At 33.3% G+C, this 19,573-nt stretch overlaps 1 protein-coding gene across 3 annotated transcripts; it reads right to left on the minus strand.

Annotated features, from left to right (window-relative positions):
• Positions 1 to 9,169: 9,169 nt before the first annotated feature.
• Positions 9,170 to 19,235, minus strand: LOC139839829 (dicer-like protein 4). 3 transcript variants are annotated; one of them, XM_071829994.1, is made up of 25 exons: positions 19,066 to 19,235; positions 18,300 to 18,477; positions 18,054 to 18,161; positions 17,658 to 17,798; positions 17,244 to 17,316; positions 17,055 to 17,095; positions 16,789 to 16,929; positions 16,561 to 16,689; positions 16,098 to 16,242; positions 15,879 to 15,978; positions 15,596 to 15,788; positions 15,068 to 15,228; positions 14,783 to 14,989; positions 14,098 to 14,354; positions 13,711 to 13,988; positions 13,123 to 13,544; positions 12,944 to 13,038; positions 12,551 to 12,756; positions 12,240 to 12,449; positions 11,376 to 11,837; positions 10,752 to 11,024; positions 10,349 to 10,675; positions 9,823 to 10,114; positions 9,615 to 9,732; positions 9,170 to 9,530 (listed from the first exon to the last, which is right to left on the minus strand). In XM_071829994.1, exons 1-25 carry the CDS (start codon positions 19,179 to 19,181, stop codon positions 9,377 to 9,379), a joined length of 4,827 nt encoding a protein of 1,608 aa, XP_071686095.1. In that variant the 5' UTR covers positions 19,182 to 19,235; the 3' UTR covers positions 9,170 to 9,376. The 3 variants fall into 3 exon arrangements, with proteins under 3 accessions (XP_071686095.1, XP_071686094.1, XP_071686096.1); XM_071829993.1 differs by having other exon boundaries at positions 9,817 to 10,114; positions 19,066 to 19,234; XM_071829995.1 differs by lacking the exon at positions 19,066 to 19,235 and adding an exon at positions 18,801 to 18,816 and having other exon boundaries at positions 9,817 to 10,114.
• Between the last annotated feature and the right edge of the window lie 338 nt (positions 19,236 to 19,573).

Raw genomic sequence — 19,573 nt, forward strand, 5'->3', positions numbered from 1 at the left:
AAGCTTGTCGACATGATTAATTAATTATAATTAATATATATAATTTAAATTAATTAAATAAATATTATATTATATTTACGTGCATAGTTGACTCGTAAATTTAATTCCGTTATTTTGTACGTTGACGTCCGGTTTAAGTTCCGGTTCCGATTTTTCAAACGTGGTTTCGTACACTGAGAAAACTAGCATTTTACCTTTTACCACCTATACCTTTGTCAATAATTAGGCTTATTCTTCACTAAATTATATTCTATGAAATATAACTTATACATTTAAGTATCGTGGTCATTTGCTTTTATAAATCATCGTCTCGCAGTATATACGTATACATATATATATTTTATTTATTTATTTTGAAATAGTGTTTTACTGTAGCAAAGTTACTGTAGCAAAGTCAATTTTTACTGTAGCAAATAGTGATTTTTTGAAAACACTGTAGCATTTTGGGTACTGTAGCAATTTGAAAATACTGTAACAAATTAGTGTTTTACTGGTTCATCTTAAACGTTTTAGTTAACTTATCTAAATATCAATCGAATCAATAATCGAATGTTATTATTGTTTAATAAATAACTTGAAATCATATATATTCAAATAGATATATAAACCAATAAGTTTAATGTACGGTATCATGCAATTAAAACTTTGTTACATTTTCAAGTTATAGTATATATATGTATCTATTTACATATAATGGTTCGCGAATCGTTGAGAACAACCGAAGGGTAATTGAATAGTTCAAAATTTTGAGATTCAATTTCATAGGTTTTGCTTATCGTGTCGAAAACGTTAAAGATTAAGTTTAAATTTGGTCAGAAATTTCCGGGTCATCACATCATTCTTGACTTTTGACAGAGTCAGGATTGAATTTAGAAAATAGGATGTGTCTTATCTTTTGATGTTGTCTTGATTGAATTCCGGAATTTAAGGGATTTGAAGGAAATCTTCGAAATCTAAAAGATTTGATTCTTCTGCGAATAAGGAAATTTTAGATTTCTATAATTAAATACGGTGATCTGCCTCGATTCCTCTGCATGATATTTTCACTATAAATTTTACCCTTTTCCGTTCCATTAATCTTCACCACTTCAATACTCAATTTCCAAATTCAAAAGATCGTGAAATGCTTAATCCAGTTATGATCCTTGTCTTTATCCTGATTATCGCAATAATCATTCTCCTTTTCCAACTTCCACCGAAGGAATTCGTTTATTTCTACCATGCTTTAGGGATTATTGTATTTATAATCCTCCCGTGTCTTTATATTGCTATACGCACTGATATCCACAGTTTGTAATTTCGGAGTTGTTGTTGGGCTTTATATTTTCCCTTATATTTTGTAGCTCTTTGCCTTTTTATTATTCTCCAGACCTCTAGTAAAGCGAGTAATGGTCCAGAATTCGTAAGTATGAAATTTCGAATAAACATCGTGTTCTAAATAAGAACTAATGTATTAGCACGATTTGATTTATCAAATTACCAGAATCACTGAGAATAGAACTATCAAGAAAATACTTTCTTGATATGTTCAGAAGTTAAGCATAATGAAAGAGTTATGTAACATGGCACATGATGACGTTAGGATCTGTGAATCATCACGTCCCATTAGAAACTCAGCATGACTTACTGTAATATAATCACGTTGATCAAGTTTCATTATATTATACTAACTCATGCATCAGTTCCCAACATTACTTCAATAACATTCATATTTTAAGCTCGAAATTTTACAGAATATAGAAACTAACAGTTTCTATATGATGTAACACTAATAGCACGAAGAGATTAATGATTTCAGATAAGAATAGTTATAAAAATATCTCCAGAAATATGGAGGATATTTATAATGAAAGATACGATAATATCTTGGAATATCTAAGATCAGAGGATGATAGAAACTATTATCTGTAAGGGTTTAGAGTAAGGAGCAAAATATTCACTAAAAACTTTAGCAGACATTGAATCATTTGGATTCTTTGAAGTCAAACTTATTCTTTGTGATTTGTCCACGGCTTTCTTCCTAGTTTCGCATAATCTGCTTTTCGGTACTAAATTTTTTTTTTTTTTTTGAATGTTTCCAATATAATGATACACAGGAAGCACGAAGAGGTATATAATTTCGGACGAGAATATTTATGAAAATATCCTCAGAAATATCGAAGATATTGATGATGATATTTTGAAATTTCTAAGTTCGATGGTTGATGGAGAAAGATTTTCCGCAAGATTTTAACATGACATCAGAGCAAGATATTCTTTGAAGGTTTCATCGAATCCAGAATTACCTGGATTCTTTGAATATATGGTATGGTCCTTGTATTTATCCTCGATCTCCTTCGTGGTTAGCTCAATCCGTTTTCCAGTTCCAACTTTTCTGAGCTTTTCCAACATACTATTCTTTATCATCAGACTTTCGATGATTATGGTCGTTTACGGTTGTCTATGGTTTCTGCTGCTTCATTCAGCTCTTTCAACATTCAGAGTATTGATTTGTGACTGAGTGCTTTTCAGAATTCCAGAAGGAGAGATCATAATTCTAAGAGATAAATGTCATACATATAACTGTTGATGTAGATATGCTGTGAGTTTTCAAAGTACTGATTGCTGATTCCCGGTAATTGGTATGGTAGTTCTTGTTACAAGATGCGGATGAGTATATGATAGGGTTTCAATGAATAAATATAATGTTTTGTCAGAGAGATTTAAGCCAAGAAGTAACGAGGTTGTTGGTATGTCTGCTGGTAATATGGTGGAATATAAAAGAATTCTCCGGTATCAAAAGGGAAATCGTATATATCAGGATTATAGTAAGGCTACTTCGAATGAAAAGTCGAAGTTGACTTGCTGGAGCTGTGACAAAATTTCCTACCTTGAAAAGGGATCGCAAAAATTATTTTTGCTAATAAATGCCAAAGGATCTGACGCGGCTATGTGTTAAACTTTTACTCAGTTGCCGAGAGTTTCTCAGGTGCATAACTATATACATAAATCTTTCCTTCCGTAGATGAAGTGCGGTTGGTTCATCCTCTCGATTGAGGTGTTTTCAAGAATCATGAAAGGTTTGAACGCAGAATGTAATCGTGAAGATACAAATGAGGTTTAAGACGAAGTCAAGTGGCAAACTTGAAGAATTGTTTAGTTTCATATGTTATAATCAATATTTTAATTTATGTTTTAATTGTCCAATCTTATTAGCCCACAGTCGATAGTCCACAGTTGACAGTTCAATAATTTATATATAGTTTAATATATCATATTTGAATTAATTAATATGCGTCGTGACCCGTATACGTCTCAGACTCGATCACAACTCAAAGTATATATATTATTATAGAATCAACCTCAACCATGTATAGAGAACTCGCTCATTACTGCATATAGAGTGTCTATGGTGATTCCAAATAATATATATAGATGCGTCGATATGATATGTCAAAACCTTGTATACGTGTACCGATATTTAAAGTGCGTAAAATAAATAACAAAAATTAAATGACGATAAATAACGTGCGTAAAGTAAATAACAGAAATTAAATGACGATAAATAAAATTGCGATAATTAAATTGCGATAAATAAACTGCGATAAATAAAATATAATCAGTTAGCTAGAATTTTGTTAGCGTGGATTCTTAACAGAATTTCTCATAGTTAATTTGTTTGTTTCTAACAAATTTTTTTTTTTTTTTATTTTGTCCAATGTTTTCTTCAGTATGCCACTTGTTGGATTCTGATAGGTCAAAATTCAAATATGAAATTGAAGGAAAATGGTTATTTTGCTGTAAACGGATACGTATATCTGTGGATGTAAATAGGATAGTAAATGACTTGAATCAGATTCGAAGAATGTACAGTATAACATGTTAATATGAAAGTTAAATACTTCCTCGGGTATTACCTACCCGTTAAAATATTTTCACCATTAACAGTTTGTACAAAAGAATTTTTAATTACAATCTTTATGAACACATATATACATATATATTTTCTTCAGATGCAATCATGGATTTAATGAGTTAATATGATATTAACACATCTGTTTTACCGTTAGAACAAGAGTACATAATTTCTAAAACATTAGAGATTGCATAATCGTCATGAAGAACGAAGGTAATTGATGTAGAACGATACGTAGAACGATGATTATACTCGAGGTACAGAATGAGATGTTGAGGCATGGATTGTTGAAACTTGGGTTGTTGGTGGTACTGGTGCCATTAGTACTGAGGCTGGTGACGTTACTGGTGTTGGTGATACTGCGGGTGCTTGTAAATTGTGTACCGTGCTCTCTAAAGCTAATACTCGAGCTCGGAGTTCTCTAACTTCTTCTACTAACCCTGGTTGGTTATCAGTTGAGGTAGAGGTCGGATATTTCCTCTATTTCCGTTAATGGTAGCCTCAAGACGAAAAATTCTTGCAAAAAGGGTATAAACGGTGTTGCGAACGGGTTCGCCGGTGAGCGGGTCAAGTACTCCAAGGTTAGGTGGTAGATTCGGTTCATGATATGGAGTACCTTCTTCCCTTCTCCATAGGATGAGTATGTCGCGAACCCACCCCTATTTTCTCCAGTAATCACGGTAGTTGATTGGTTGGTGTGCTCCTGTCACGCTATCTTCGGAGTCAGATGAACTTGGTTGGTTCGTAGAGGCCATCTTTCGCGATCTCAGAAAAAAAAAATTGGTATGAAGAGTTTAGTGACAGCAATTGATAGTTGGATGGTATTCTCAATGCATAATATGCATAGATATATAGTACCAGGTTCCCTTAAATTACAGAGAAGTTTACGGAAAATATCAGGCAAGGTCTACAGAAACAGAAACGCTAAGATATGAATTGTCAGATACGCTAAGATATGAATTTTGTCTATACACTATTTATGCAGTCAATGCAGTAAAACGTGTCTAGACTAAGAATAATGAGCATGTAATTTCCTAAGGTTGATAAGCAGATGATTTTCGACAAAAATGATAAGCAAAACTTTTGACATGTAAACACGGTCAAAGTCCAGACTCACTAATGCATCCTAACGACTTATCAGTTATGCATACTAATGTAGACCTGGTTCGCTAAGACCACCGCTCTGATACCAACTGTGAAGACCCGTCCTAATCCATCCGGACAAAGTCCATATTGATTATAAGCGATTCACAACAGTTGATTACATCGCGAGGTACTTGACCTCTATATGATACATTTTACAAACATTGCATTCGTTTTTGAAAAGACAATCTTTCATTACATCGAAAGTTGACAACATGCATACCATTTTGTAATATATCTTACTATAATTGACTTAATGATAATCTGGATGAACTCAACGACTCGAATGCAACGTCTTTTGAAATATGTCATGAATGACTCCAAGTAATATCTCTAAGATAAGCAAATGTACAGCGGAAGATTTCTTTTGTACCTGAGAATAAACATGCTTTAAAGTGTCAACCAAAAGGTTGGTGAGTTCATTAGTTTAACATAAATAATCATTTCATAATTTTAATAGACCACAAGATTTCATATTTCCATTTCTCATAAACATACGTCCCATGCATAGAGAAAAAATATCATTCGTATGGATTGAACACCTGGTAACCGACATTCACAATATGTATATAAGAATATCCCCATCATTCCGGGATCCTCCTTCGGACATGATATAAATTTCGAAGTACTAAAGCATCCGGTACTTTGGATGGGGCTTGTTGGGCCCGATAGATCTATCTTTAGAGTTCGCGTCAATTAGGGTGTCTGTTCCCTAATTCTTAGATTACCAGACTAAAAAAAAGGGCATATTCGGTTTAATAATCCAACCATAGAATGTAGTTTCGATCACTTGTGTCTATTTCGTAAAGCATTTATAAAAGCGCATGTATTCTCAGTCCCAAAAATATATATTGCAAAAGCATTTAAAAAGGGAGTAAGGAAACTCACGCATATAAATATTGTAAAATAGTTAATAAAGCATTTGCATGTATTCTCAGCCCAAAATGTATATAAAAAGGGAATAATGAAACTCACATACTGTATTTTGTAGTAAAAATACATATGACGACATTGAACAAATGTAGGGTTGGCCTCGGATTCACGAACCTTAGTAGTATTAAAAAGGAGTAAACTGCCCGCGACAGGACTCGAACCCGCGACCTTCCGCTACCCATAACCACACCTTAACCATTCTTCTATTTCTGTCTTTCTGAAATATAGATCGCCCCGAATATATATAACCCGATATATATATTTCCCTTTTTATCTTCTTCTTCCTAATTTCAAACCCATAACTATTCATCATGATCACCGTCATCTTTCATTATCTTATATCATCGATTATCATCTAATATTACCATCATCGTCTGTATCATTGTTACCACCATAACTATCATCGTTCACGTATCATAGCAGCAGGTTCTAATTCGACCAATAGTAGTAGGGAATCGAGTAATAGTAAATTAAACAAGGTGGTGTTATGGTGATAGGTGTTAGCGACAGAATAGAAAGGAAAAGAAATTATCGAAACACATATGTTTAAGAACAAGTGTATGTGTCTGTTGTGTGTGAGTTTTGTTTGAGAACTGGAACAATCAAAATACTCGATCAATGTTTTGGTTATTGAGTTGGTTCTTAGCCCAACAAAAGTCCAACCGAACATGGCAGCCCAAAAACAAGATTTAACGGCCCAAATGTATTAGTATGCGGTGGTCCATCTGTTAATCAACACTACCGAATTTTTATTTTTTTTGAAGATATAATTGATTAATACAGATGGTGGGGTTTGGTCAGAAAAAGGAAACATAAAGGAAAAAGCAAGTGGAGCATCATTCATCTTATCAATATTAAATCCCTGTCTCCCTCATTTTTATGAATCGGTATTTCTTTTCTTCACCCAATATCGTTTACTTTTGTGGGTTTTGGGTTCAATGTTGCAGGGACGGTTTGATCGTGGTGAATATGAAACAGAAATTATTAAGTGCAATCTTTTAAACAGGTTTCAAGTTGTGGTGGTGGTGGTGGGCTGCATTGGCGAAACAGAAAAGGAAAGTAGTAGTTTGATCGACGGTTTTATGGTGGTTCTAAGGATGAAGGTGGCGGTTAGAGATGTACTACGAATGAGATAATCGTGAACACCTTGTGGGTTCGTTTCGTTCGACACTGAAAGAAAAGAGAATAAATAAGTGTAAGTTTACCTTTATTGTATATGTTACTTGTTGATGAGTTGAACAAAGAAGGTAAATTGCTTTGTGTTTTTGTTGCTGCCACATACGAAAGAAAAAGGAGCAAGCAAGCGGGAAGCTAAATTGTTGGAGGTAGTGATGTGTGTTTGTTTACATAGAACACGAACACGATGGTGACGATTTATATGATGAAGGTGGTGATCCAGCGGGATGGAAGAAGATCAGAGGTGAGGTTGATTCGAACAAGCTAGGTGGTTTGGCTCTTACACTGAAACAACAGAGAATTGGCACTAGTTGATCGATTGCTATATAAAGATTAAAATGTCCTCGTGATTTTGACAGAAAGCCATAGTACAGAAAGGATTAAAGTTAGATAGGGATGTGTAACAACTTTTGTTATACACTGTAATAGATTCTATCTTTTGTAATCGGTTAAGAGGTAAGAAGACAAATTAGATACAGTCTTTGATTGCTACATAAACAGGCTCAACCTCAAAAGTAGATCAGATGTGGATGTTAACAAAATACAGATATATTTATTTTTATTTATGTATATATATTCATAGATATATATATATATATATATATATATATATATATATATATATATATATATATATATATATATATATATATATATATATATATATATATATATATATATATATAATCTGTATGTACCGATATAATATACATGTGTATCTGTTTATTCGTATATTTGTTTGTATGATTATATCTTTATTTTACGTTTTAAGGAAACTGAATATTATTAATAATACAATCTTAATATCTATACTTAATCTTAATAACAATAACCAAACTTAGTAATAATAAAAATAATAGAGAAAATAATAATCTTAATATTAGTATTGATATTAATAACATTAATAATATTACTAATACAACTCAAATCTTATATATTTTATTTTTGAAGTAATAGTGTTACTAGTACAAATATTAATGTTAGTATTATCAATAAAAATGATGAATTTAAGGGAAAATAATATTATTATATTAATTACCTAGTAATCTAATATATTATCATTTATGATTTATGTAATATCACATTATGTGTTGACTTTTACTGTATAGATAATATTTATACATTTTATGTATATTTTATAGTAACATATATATATTTATATATATTAATAATAACTTAATTATTCTAATTGTTATTTTTACATTTTAAGTTTTAATTAATTAAAGTATACTTTACTAATTCATATTTTTATTTTTATATCCACATACGTATTTACATATTTATTTCCAGATAGTTGTTCGTGAATCGTCAGAAATAGTCACGGGTTAAATGCTTTCAGGAATTAGTTCAAGACTTTCAAGACTCCACATTATAGACTTTGCTTATCGTATCGAAATCATATAAAGATTAAAGTTTAAATTTGGTCGGAAATTTCCGGGTCATCACAACGATGATCTAGACTCGAGGACGAGTCTTTTCGAAGAAGGGAAGAATGATGGTGACAAAGTTGGGTTTGTTCATTTTGGGCCTCGGAATTATTGGACTAAGACAATGGATCAGTTTTGGGATATTCAAATAGATCAAATTCACGGGCCAGGTAGATGTCGACGTGGTCAAGGATAGCACGGGATCAAATTATGCAGATTGAACGAGCTAGAATTTGTTCAAGTTTTATCCAAACTATGTTTTATGATTATCCATTTATTTGTTTATTGTTTTAGTATTTAAATAATGTTTGTTAGCACGAGGACTCTCATGTTTATCTTGTTTTATCTAATTACGTATTTTCATTTATTATAAATAGGATTCTAGTTGTTCTTGGATGTTCATAGTTGATTATTATTTTGAGTGAAATAAAATTAAACCGTGAAGGTTTTGTTTTCACAACCTAGAAGGTTGTTTACGGTAAAGCCGAGAAGGTTTTGCTATTTATCTTGTTCCATTGTTTTAGCCACGATCCTTTCAATACACTACTAACAGAAATATTATATAACTACTGATAACAAACAGTATGAGTGATGAAAAAGACCACTAATATGTAAGAAGGAAGATAACTAAGTCAGACACATAATTGTGTCATGATTAGGCATACAACTTTAATAATGGTGTATAAGTTTTATGTCTCCGATACAGGGCTCTATGGTACTAATGCCCATTAGTTCAAGGTGTCAATAATCCCTACATATTCTGATAATATACACTTAAAGTGACCGAAAGAAGCTCCAAAATCTACTTTTGTAGATACCCATTTTGCTTCAAGTACCAAATCAACCCATGAGCGGCAAACTCAGCAGCATCTTTCTTCTTAGCTCGATGATCTCCAATACACTCCAAAACTGTATTTGAAGCTTCTTCGATTGTCATACTCACTCTAAATGCAAACCTAATAACAAGAACACAAAAGTTTAAATAAAGATCAGAGATCTAAACTTGTTTTCAGTTACATTTCAAATGTTTATAAACTTACTGTTTGAGGTGTGCGGGTCCTATTTCGTCAAAACATTCAAACAATGGGGGTTTCCAACAGTTGACAGCACATATTTCATACAGATGTGATTTTGCTGATGATTTACGCAACGCATCACCTGAAATTCTTAATTTATAAGCATGATTTTTTAACAAGAACCACATATTTATGAATAACAAACTTCTAACTAGAATCTACTCACTTAAACCTGCTGGTGCTTGTAAATTGCTATTAGCACTGCCATTTGAAGAACTGCATTCAGGCATCGGCTGCACCATACGTCTAACACCGCTACAACTTTGTATAGAATTTTCAGAACCGGCATGCGCTTTTCGAGAAACGCTTCTAAGTTCAGTTGCGTTAACGTCTTTAAGTTGGTTGGCAAGTGAAACAACTACATCTGTTGGTGTTTCATCGTATCCGATTAATTTCGCTTCCATCTTTTGGCTGACTTCCAGAACTTCCTCCAAAGATTTCATCTTTGTTTTGTAACCTTTTTCCTGTAAACAAAGAAGACATAATTACGAAGATAGTCCCTGTGGTTTGCCCAAATTTGCACGTATAGTCCCTGAACTTTTTATTTTGCACTGTAGTCCTTCGATTTGTAATTTTTTACAGTTTAAGGAAGTAAATTGATACAAGTGTTGTTTTAAGTAAAACCCCTTTGATTCAACTATTAAGCCCCTTAATTAATGGCAAACGTAGTATGTGTGTTATGGTGCAAGAGTTTTTACCTTCAATGACAAATACAATTTCTGACACGCAATTCTCTTGGCGGTTTTTTTGTTAAAATTGGAAGCACAAGCACTCTCACAAACTTCTTTTCCGTCAACGATTGCTTCAACCGTAAACGTTTTATCTTTCTTAACCGATGGAAACGTCAATTCCCAATTATAAAACTGGCAAAGTTCTTGAAGTTCTCTTATGGGATTAAGCTGCAATGCTGAAAACTTCATGACGGGATCCAAAAACGAGATCATTATCTTCCAAACTAAATCCAAATTGAATCCCGAATCAAGAAGAATCGCACCAACACACGATTCCACCAAATCACCAAGAGCCTGAAATTGGAAATTACAACTTCAGGACACGAGACACAATAATATACACCACAGATAAATGATTAAAAAAAGTTACCTTAGGACATGGTACAGTTTCAACCAAACCGTCTTTTGACGAACAAGTCTTAAAGAATTCGGCGTACTTATTCATTGACTGAATCAAATTACTAGAATCGCATAGCATAAACTTGTAGAACGATCTATTAACAGCTATACCAGCGAAGGAATTATTGTTGACTGATAAGGATCTTAGATCGGTCAACTGACCCGGCTTTAAGTTCGGATACACCGAATAAAGATAAGATGTGATCAAGTAATCCAATACCGCGTCTCCAAGAAACTCCAATCTCTGCTTACAAAAATATGCACGTTACCATAGTACTAATCCTCTTATATCTATATCTATATCTATATCCGTATCTACACATATTATAATACTCCCTCCGTCCCAAAATAACTGTCCCACTTCTAAAGTCTTTTATTCACAACTTCGACTCTAAATATTTTGGTTTGTGTTACATAACATTTGATTAATAATACCAATGAGAACACGTTTAAAACCTAGTCCATTCATATAAATTTCTATCAAATATTATATAACACTAATAAAGATATTAAAAGTCAAAGATGTGAAAGAAAGACGTTTAAAAAAGTCAAAACGAGACAAATTATTTTGGAACGGAGGGAGTAAAAGAGTTACCTGATAGCAGCCACCGCAATTATTATGGTAAGATGGATGTAAGAACGCCTGTAAGAGAAGGCCTTTATGTTGAAACTGATACCCTAAAAGGCCTTCAAGGGTAGGAATGTCAATTTGCGCACTCAAAGAAATAAAGTCCGTGCTTGAAGCGCACATGTTAGCAACATGGGAATCTTTAAAGTCAACTGGAATACCAATCCATTTTAGAAACGCGATTGCGGCTTTAAAACCGCTATCAACTATAAACGCTCCTACAAGAGCTTCAACAATGTCTGCTACGGTTTTCTTTTGTAGCCAATGATGGCCTTTATTGCATCTAACTTCCATGTTTGCACCAGTCTTTAAATTGCTTTCGTGCGAAGAATGGATGTTCAGTCTCGTGTTATCGTTACATATCACCGAACATCTTCGACCAAAGGGATAAAAATGGGACGGCTCAAATGGTTGATCACGTATATATACCTACAAAATACGTCAACTGAATTAAACATTGATGCAGTTTTGAGGTCACATAATGCGCAGACAGGGTAACATGTCAAAATAGGTACTTTTTGATATCAGGGGAATATGAGTACAATCTAAAACTTTTTTCTTGATATAAGCAATTTAAGAGGAATGTATCAAAAATACACTCCGTACGACTTTTAAGCCATGTGACCTAGTGCCTTTTTTAATTTTTCCTTAATTACCCATTTGACCCATTAGAGATACAACACAACCCAAATTGACACATTCACAACTAAATGGATCAGAATGAAAGAGCAAAAATACAAATATGATGCATTACAAAACAGATTTATGTCAAATATTTCACACTATGAAAAATAAAAATTCAATTCAAGAATGCGCATACATAAAACTTACATGCAAATTGTTGAATACCGCCAGCTTGAATAAATGGGAATTGTTAACCATATTTGAACGTTTCCGAGTAAGTTGTCCTTCATCGAGGGCGTGGTTTAATAGGAAAAGGTGTCGTCCAACTGCAAACTTAAGAAAAGCATCACCCAAAACCTCAAGCCTCTCAAGAGAAAACCGCTCATTGCATCTCTCGGTTGTAAGTGCTTCAAGAATCTGACAAAACATACAAAACGATAAGAAAAAAATAAAATAAATACTTTTTCTAAACTAGCTAAAAAGAACAGCTTTTTTTTTTAAGAACCAGAGAGTCTTACACGATCTACAGAAACTTCGGACCCTTCAGAGAATGAAGCAGATAACCTATGTCTCAATTCAATTGCAACAAGAAAGCTTTCTAATCGGTGTATAACGGACGGCAATAAAGACAGCGCACTTCCAATTTCCTTCGAAAACCCGATAATTTTCAGTACACACATTTCGGGAGGTAACTCCACAAAATGCTCTTCCTTTTCGCGTGGTTCTGTAGCAATATTACAAGTATATGAAAAAACAAAACATCATTTATAGTTAATAATGAATAAATGGACAGAATAGTTTTGCAGACAAATCCAACATGACCGAAACTAAAAAGTACTGGTTTTGACTTTTGACCCGTGACCCAACCGACCACCACCACATTCCACCATCTCAAATCATCTAAAACTTACCGGAACTTCCTCTCTTCCTCAGTAGATTGTCTAAACGAAAGAGTTGTTTTACTTTCAAAAGAGGCTGGTTCGGGTGCAATAATATAATTTGGAACCTGATCATAAATCAAGAAGCGTGTGTTATTAAATAAGCCAATATTTGCACAGAGATATTAGGCATCTCTAGAGTAGAAACTTACACTTCAGCAAAATGATTAATGTAGCTTTTATCATCTTTAAACACGCTGAATGAATTTCGATCAGGAAGAAATTCTGAAACAAAGAAAAAAGTATCCTTGCAAGGGACATATACAAAACTATGTAATATGTCATTGATCTGAGTGGGCCCGTTGGCGAGATGCAAACAATTATTCATGTAAGACGTTTGCACAATATCTTCTGGATTTTTGAAAATTGGTGATGATAAGCATTTAGTAATGAGGTTCCAGTCCACAGAAATTGATTTTTGGTGTTCATTAACAATCACGGGTAGCAATAAGTAAAACGTCGAGGCTATATTGCTGACATCATCTTTGCCTAATCGAACATAATCCATAGTCAATTCTGACTTGTCTATTATAGCTTTCAGCCACATCTCTTGAAATTTCTCCGCTAGGACAATCTGTATGATTTATCAAATAACATAAACTAATTATGTATACAGAAACTATGTAATATAAGAGGTTGTAACAGAAAGATAACCAATAAAGCCCATTTTAGGTAAAAGTTTTGATATGTCCTAAACACATACTTCATCTTATCGAGTGATAATAATCGAATATGATTACCTCGTTGTCTATAAACTCTGAAACACCACAAGGAACAATCTCTGTCAACACGCTTCGACCACGAGCCAAATGGAGATCTAGTTTCATTTTTTCTGCCTCTTGAGGTATGCGTGCCTTTATAAATAAACCAAAATCTTGATAATCTCTATCAGCAGGCGAAGGAGTAAATTTTATGAAATACGAGTTAAGAACGAATTTTTTATGTTCCTCTTTAATCCATGGTTCCCGTAAAGCAGATGGTACACGCATCTCATGTAGCTCTCTTCGCGAGTTCTCCTCTGTAAATATATACAGATATTAATAATGGTGGAGATATGTAAATATTTTGACCAACTTAATAAAAAATTATTTGAATTGGATCATATGTTATAATAAGAATGAACTAACCATCATCGCTATCTGAATCAGAAAAATCTTGATTTTCATCATCAACTTCATCGTCGGGTAATAGATAGTGTGTCAAGGCACCCAATTCATGTAACTGTTGACACGCTCTCAAACAAGCATCTTTCTTTGCTTCCTCCATAGATGGTTGGGGCAAACCTAGGATTTCGTGAATAGGAGCATTAGCAGGAAGAACTATGGAGCAAAATATACCCTCATCATGATTAGTGTAATAAAGCCTTGGCTTAGGGTTAAAGAATCTGCATAATAATGTGATCAAGAAGTCAGTGAACGTCAATAGGTTTTGACCAAAGGTTAAAACTTTGACTCGTTTACATATGAATGGGTCGATATGAATTATGGGTTATGGGCTATGACTAATGGGTTAAACACAAACTTTGAAGCTAACAAAGGAAATGGTTAAATGGGTCAAAACGGGTTGGAAGTCACGAAAAGTTTATCTTTAATACCAACAGTTTCCTAAATCCTTTCGTTTTGTAAAATTGGATTATTATACTTACTTGACGACATAATACAGTTTTTAGACTACTATTGTAATAATAATATAGTTTAGATCACATTTAAGGCATTATTTTTTTGATAAAAAGTGGAAAAAAATAGACATCAACCAGGCCCATACAAAATCAGTCATTTTCAAGCCCAGGCCCATTTTGGGTGATATTCTTACTCGTCATGTGGAAGCTTTGAGCAATATCGATGAAGTAACGAAACACTAGATGTAGAACTAATAATGGCACCCGTTGAATCTACTTTATATGTTTTCTCCTTAAACTCAACACATTCAACAGTAGATGTTCGTGACGATATCTCATTATTCATTTGTGTTTCCTCCTTTTGAAAATTCTCTACCAACTTCAGCTCCTTATCATTTGCTCTGCATTATATAAACAGTTTAAAGATTTAGATCTAATGTCAAAAAACATTACTAAAAAGGAAAAAAAAAACTGAGCACCTGTTCACCAAAAAGGCATATTCAGATTGTGGCATGCGTGCACGACCTCTTGATTGTATATAACTAGCAACGGTTTCAGGAAGATCGAATCTTATTACAAGGCAACATGTTTGGATATCAAGTCCTTCTTCACCCACCCTAGTTGCTACTAACAAATTCAGCTGCCAAAACCAAGTCGGTCAAAGTCAAAGTTAGGTCAAAAATTTATATTATTTAAAGATTAAATGTTGTGACGTATATATCTATGTTAGATATACTTATGTGTAATATATATAAGTTTGATATATTTATTACTAAAAGTCAACGTTGGTCAACGCCCGACTATGATATGTCAAATGGGTCGAACAGGTTAAACGGGTCAAATATTCGTATAAAGTGACTCAAGTCTTATAATGTCATATCATTTTACATAAAAGAGATTATATTGTTATTCTAGTTATATATAAATTCCTTAACCATAGAGATTACAATAATCTTCTACAAATTAAATACAAGAATGTCCCAGTTGTAAAGTCAAATACTGCATACCTCACCAGAGCGAAACTTCTCAAGAATAGCGTTTGTTGTTTTCCGTGACATACTCTTGACGGATGAGTGGACCCCTACCAGGTAACTGCACCTCCAAGCTGACAAAATCCTAAGTTGTTTAAGGACACGTGCCAATGTTCTCGCTGTTATGATTCTATTCACAAATATTATACATTTCATATCCGGTTGTGCCCTGAGAGTAACAAAACATAAATAAAGATACTTCATTTCATATACCATTGTGCCCTGTTATAGTTATCTACTAGTCAAATGCACAACAAACCTAAAATTAGAAAGAACGTCCACTAGTCGTAAGAGCTTTAACGAGATAAACGGAACTCCCAAAGTGTCAAAACACGATAAATCAGCTTCGGTGCCGTTTGCTTCAATACGGTAAAATAGAATATGTTAACAACACTTCAAAGTTTAATTTAAAGACGAAAAGAAATGTAACTTGTTTCACAATGCACGCCCAAACGCCCCTTGATAGCCATGACATTACCTATTTTGCATACGCTAGCAAAGTAGTTAGAAACTGACGATAGATAATTGCCACACAGAACATCGTCATAACTGTCACATTGCTCTTCTTCTTCAAAAACTGCATTTTGCTCAAATAGGTCACCTTTTAACGAGATCTGGCAAGCCTTGACAAGTCAAACAATAACAACATTATCCACCAACCACCTTTCAACAAGTATATTTCTATTTCTATTTCTATATACTATATAATAAAATAAAAAAAGGCGAAGATTCTTTGAATATATTAAACATGGTGTATATGTATATATGTACAATAAGGTGGTGTTTGTTTTTTAAGATGTTTTTGTCTGAATATGTGCTGACCAGGATAACATAAAAACAAACAAACATCTGCGATGCGAGCGCGCAGACATAAAACATAATAAGATACTTAAAAAACAAACAACGCCTAAATCTAATTATAACATGTCGTAAAAGCTTACTTGCAATGCTCCCCAAAGGCCAAGATTTTCCAAGCAAAACTCTATACTTCCATGACGACGATTAAGTGCCTTTTTGGTGTTCTGAGAAACAGTATGATCCTCGATATTCTTGAGCAATTCAGGCATACACTATTTGAACCAATTTAAAGATATAAATCACTAACGAACTAGAAACCGACCACTTGTATAATCAAACAATATATTTACTTAGACAATATGCATAATTACCTCGAGCTTAATAGTTTCAAGTTTCCGACAATAAATTCCATACGTCTCAAGAAAACTGTTTGTGGAGGTACCATAATAGTAAACATTAAATTTGGGCGATGACACATATTGGTCTAGCTCTTCTCTCGATCCCGGTTCAACCTATTAAGACATCCAATAGATGAAAATTAGAATGTAACTTCATTTGTCACATTTTTTTATGTTCATATTCAAAAACGGATATTTATAGATAAAAAATGAAAACCGTGATGGCATAGGGAATGGACCTTAGCATGAAGTAAGCTCTGAAGACTCTCAAGGGAAGCACCTTAATTAAGCAATAAATGGCAAGCTAAAGTTAGATCTAGTAAATCTTCATACTAACGAAAACATCCGGATGTGGTTATATATTTAGTCAAATATTTTGTCATACCGTTAAATTAATGCTAAATAAGGAAAGTAGCACATGGCATTACCTTTCCCAAATACTGGTGACGCAGTCATGCCAAATATACGGGGGAGTTTAGCAAGACCTGGTTTGTAAAATATCTGCATTACAAGAAACACGTCTTATATGTCAAAATTCATATCTTCTAGCTTGGAGAATGTTTGAAACCAGTAACTATAGGTAGCAAATTCAACCCATGCACTTAAATGAGATAATTTGGGTTTTGACTTATCTCTAGCGAGTCAAATCGGTAGTTTATAAAAACCATATTGACATCCTAGTATTTATACAAAAGAAGAAGAAAAAAATGGACAAACAGCATTTCATGTGAGCTCAACAACCCAGTCCCTACCAAAGATTTACGCACTTGGAACCCAACCCGCTCATTTTGCCACACCTACACCTAACAATCATGTAAGCATCAATACTATATACATCACACCTTCATGATTTCAGCATAAGGATGATTGCTTTCAAGTTGTGCATAATGGCACTCATCAAATATCAAAAGGGCAATCTGCTCAATTTTGATGCAGCAATGTGATAGATTATGTAACAGAATCTGTGGGGTCATGACAAGGACCTGCAAACAACGTACATTTGTTATTCACTGAAACGTATTCAAATCACAACTTCCAAATCCTGTAGTATAGAGAAAAATATTACTGTAGTAATATGGTTCTTTTGGTAATATTTGAAAATTTACTACTCCATATTAGTAAAATTCAAGATGCAAAGTGTTTGTGGGTCGGTTTGACCCAATCCGTACCAAAATAACCAGCTTTGACCCACACATTTTTGCCATCACCACACATGAACAAGTAACAAAGTAACAAACCTCAAATTGTTCTAACGCCTTCTCCCAATCATGATGACCCTTCATCTTTGAACTCCCACAAAAGATTCCAACTTTTACATCTAAAGAATCTTCTATAACCTTGGCTTGCTGCATGAATCAAGTACGTTAGCGAACAAAACAGGACCTTGATGACTCACTTTGACCCTTAAAAGTAAACTATGATAGGAGCAAGCAAATAATTTATTGAATCGGTAACTAAAAAGTAAAGCAATAACAACAGCTCACTTGTTCGACCAGAGCTACTGTGGGAGCAAGAAAAATACATATATCCTTCTTGGGATCAATCATTCGGCAACGCATCTCGTAAATAAGCAAAATAGCAATGTGAGTCTTGCCACAACCTGTTTCTAGATACGCGATAATATTCTCCTGCAAAGCCTTTTGACATAATTCAGTTTGGTACCTGCAAAAGGGTTTAATAGTATCTCTTATGATAGAGTCTTGTGTAACACAATAACGAATACTACGAAGAAAAACTCAATTATCTAATCACATTTTATCAATAATATTAGTAGAATCATCATTGAACACAGGATTAAGAAGAATTACAGTTAATAATAACTAAAACACTAAGCATATGTGAAAGTCACCACTTAACCTAGATGACATGTACATGTATGTATGTTTAAGGCAAGAAACAACAACCCCATCAAAATCAAAATAATTTTCATAAATAAATGAAAAACAACTGAAACTGAAATAAATATTTATAAATAATTAATTAACTAGATGGATAAATAAAAACCCTTCTTTCCTATCTCATGATAAAACACACGTTATATATAAAGAAGTCGAACTAAAAACCATAAACCCTTTCTTAGCCAATAATTTGCCCCTATAAACGAAAAAAATATATATACATATAATAATTCAAGCATAAAAATCAATTTAATTGTATTTTTTAAAGGCAGAGTCAATTTTCTTTTCTATTAAGAAAAAGAAAACGATAAAGTTGTCAAAATTGGAAGTGAAGAACAAAAATTGAACATACTTTCTTGCAATTGTTCTGGGATCTTTTTGAATTTGATGCAATTGGAGTTCCGATCCTTGATTATCTTGTTGATTTCCACCTCCAATGAGATTAATGTCTTCAATTATGTTTCCCATTTTGACTCTCAGTTGACCATAAACTTGAATAAAAAGAGTGAAGCAAGAGTCAATAAATAAAAAATCAAGTTTGATTGATTGGGTTGGTAGAAAGAATACATAAACATATACATATACATACATATAAATGATAAATTGATTAGATTAGGTTAGATTATAGAAAGAGAAAGATGAAAAAGAAAGAACGTGGGGTTGAAGATTCTGAACGATGCTGACGACTGATTGAGGTTTGCTTTTTGACGAAGTTATGGACTGGACTGGACTGGTGGTACTTTTCTTTTTAATGTGAGAGTAGTTGGCTTTTGGGATGGTCAGGTTACTTTTTTCTTTTATCACCGAGTAAAATAATATAATCTCTTTATATTATTATTTATTATTATATTAATTATTAA

Source organism: Rutidosis leptorrhynchoides, chromosome 4, assembly GCF_046630445.1.
Source record: "Rutidosis leptorrhynchoides isolate AG116_Rl617_1_P2 chromosome 4, CSIRO_AGI_Rlap_v1, whole genome shotgun sequence".
NCBI lineage: Eukaryota > Viridiplantae > Streptophyta > Magnoliopsida > Asterales > Asteraceae > Rutidosis > Rutidosis leptorrhynchoides.

What these genes read in the sequence shown, in the direction of transcription:
- LOC139839829 (XM_071829993.1), bottom strand. Translation starts at nt 19,181, where the DNA reads ATGGGAAACATAATTGAAGACATTAATCTCATTGGAGGTGGAAATCAA. An exon ending in AGGCGTTAGAACAATTTGAG is followed by an intron (nt 17,799 to 18,053) that starts GTTTGTTACTTT and finishes CGTTGTTTGCAG; the next exon opens with GTCCTTGTCATGACCCCACA. An exon ending in GAGGAAGAGAGGAAGTTCCG is followed by an intron (nt 12,757 to 12,943) that starts GTAAGTTTTAGA and finishes ATATTGCTACAG; the next exon opens with AACCACGCGAAAAGGAAGAG.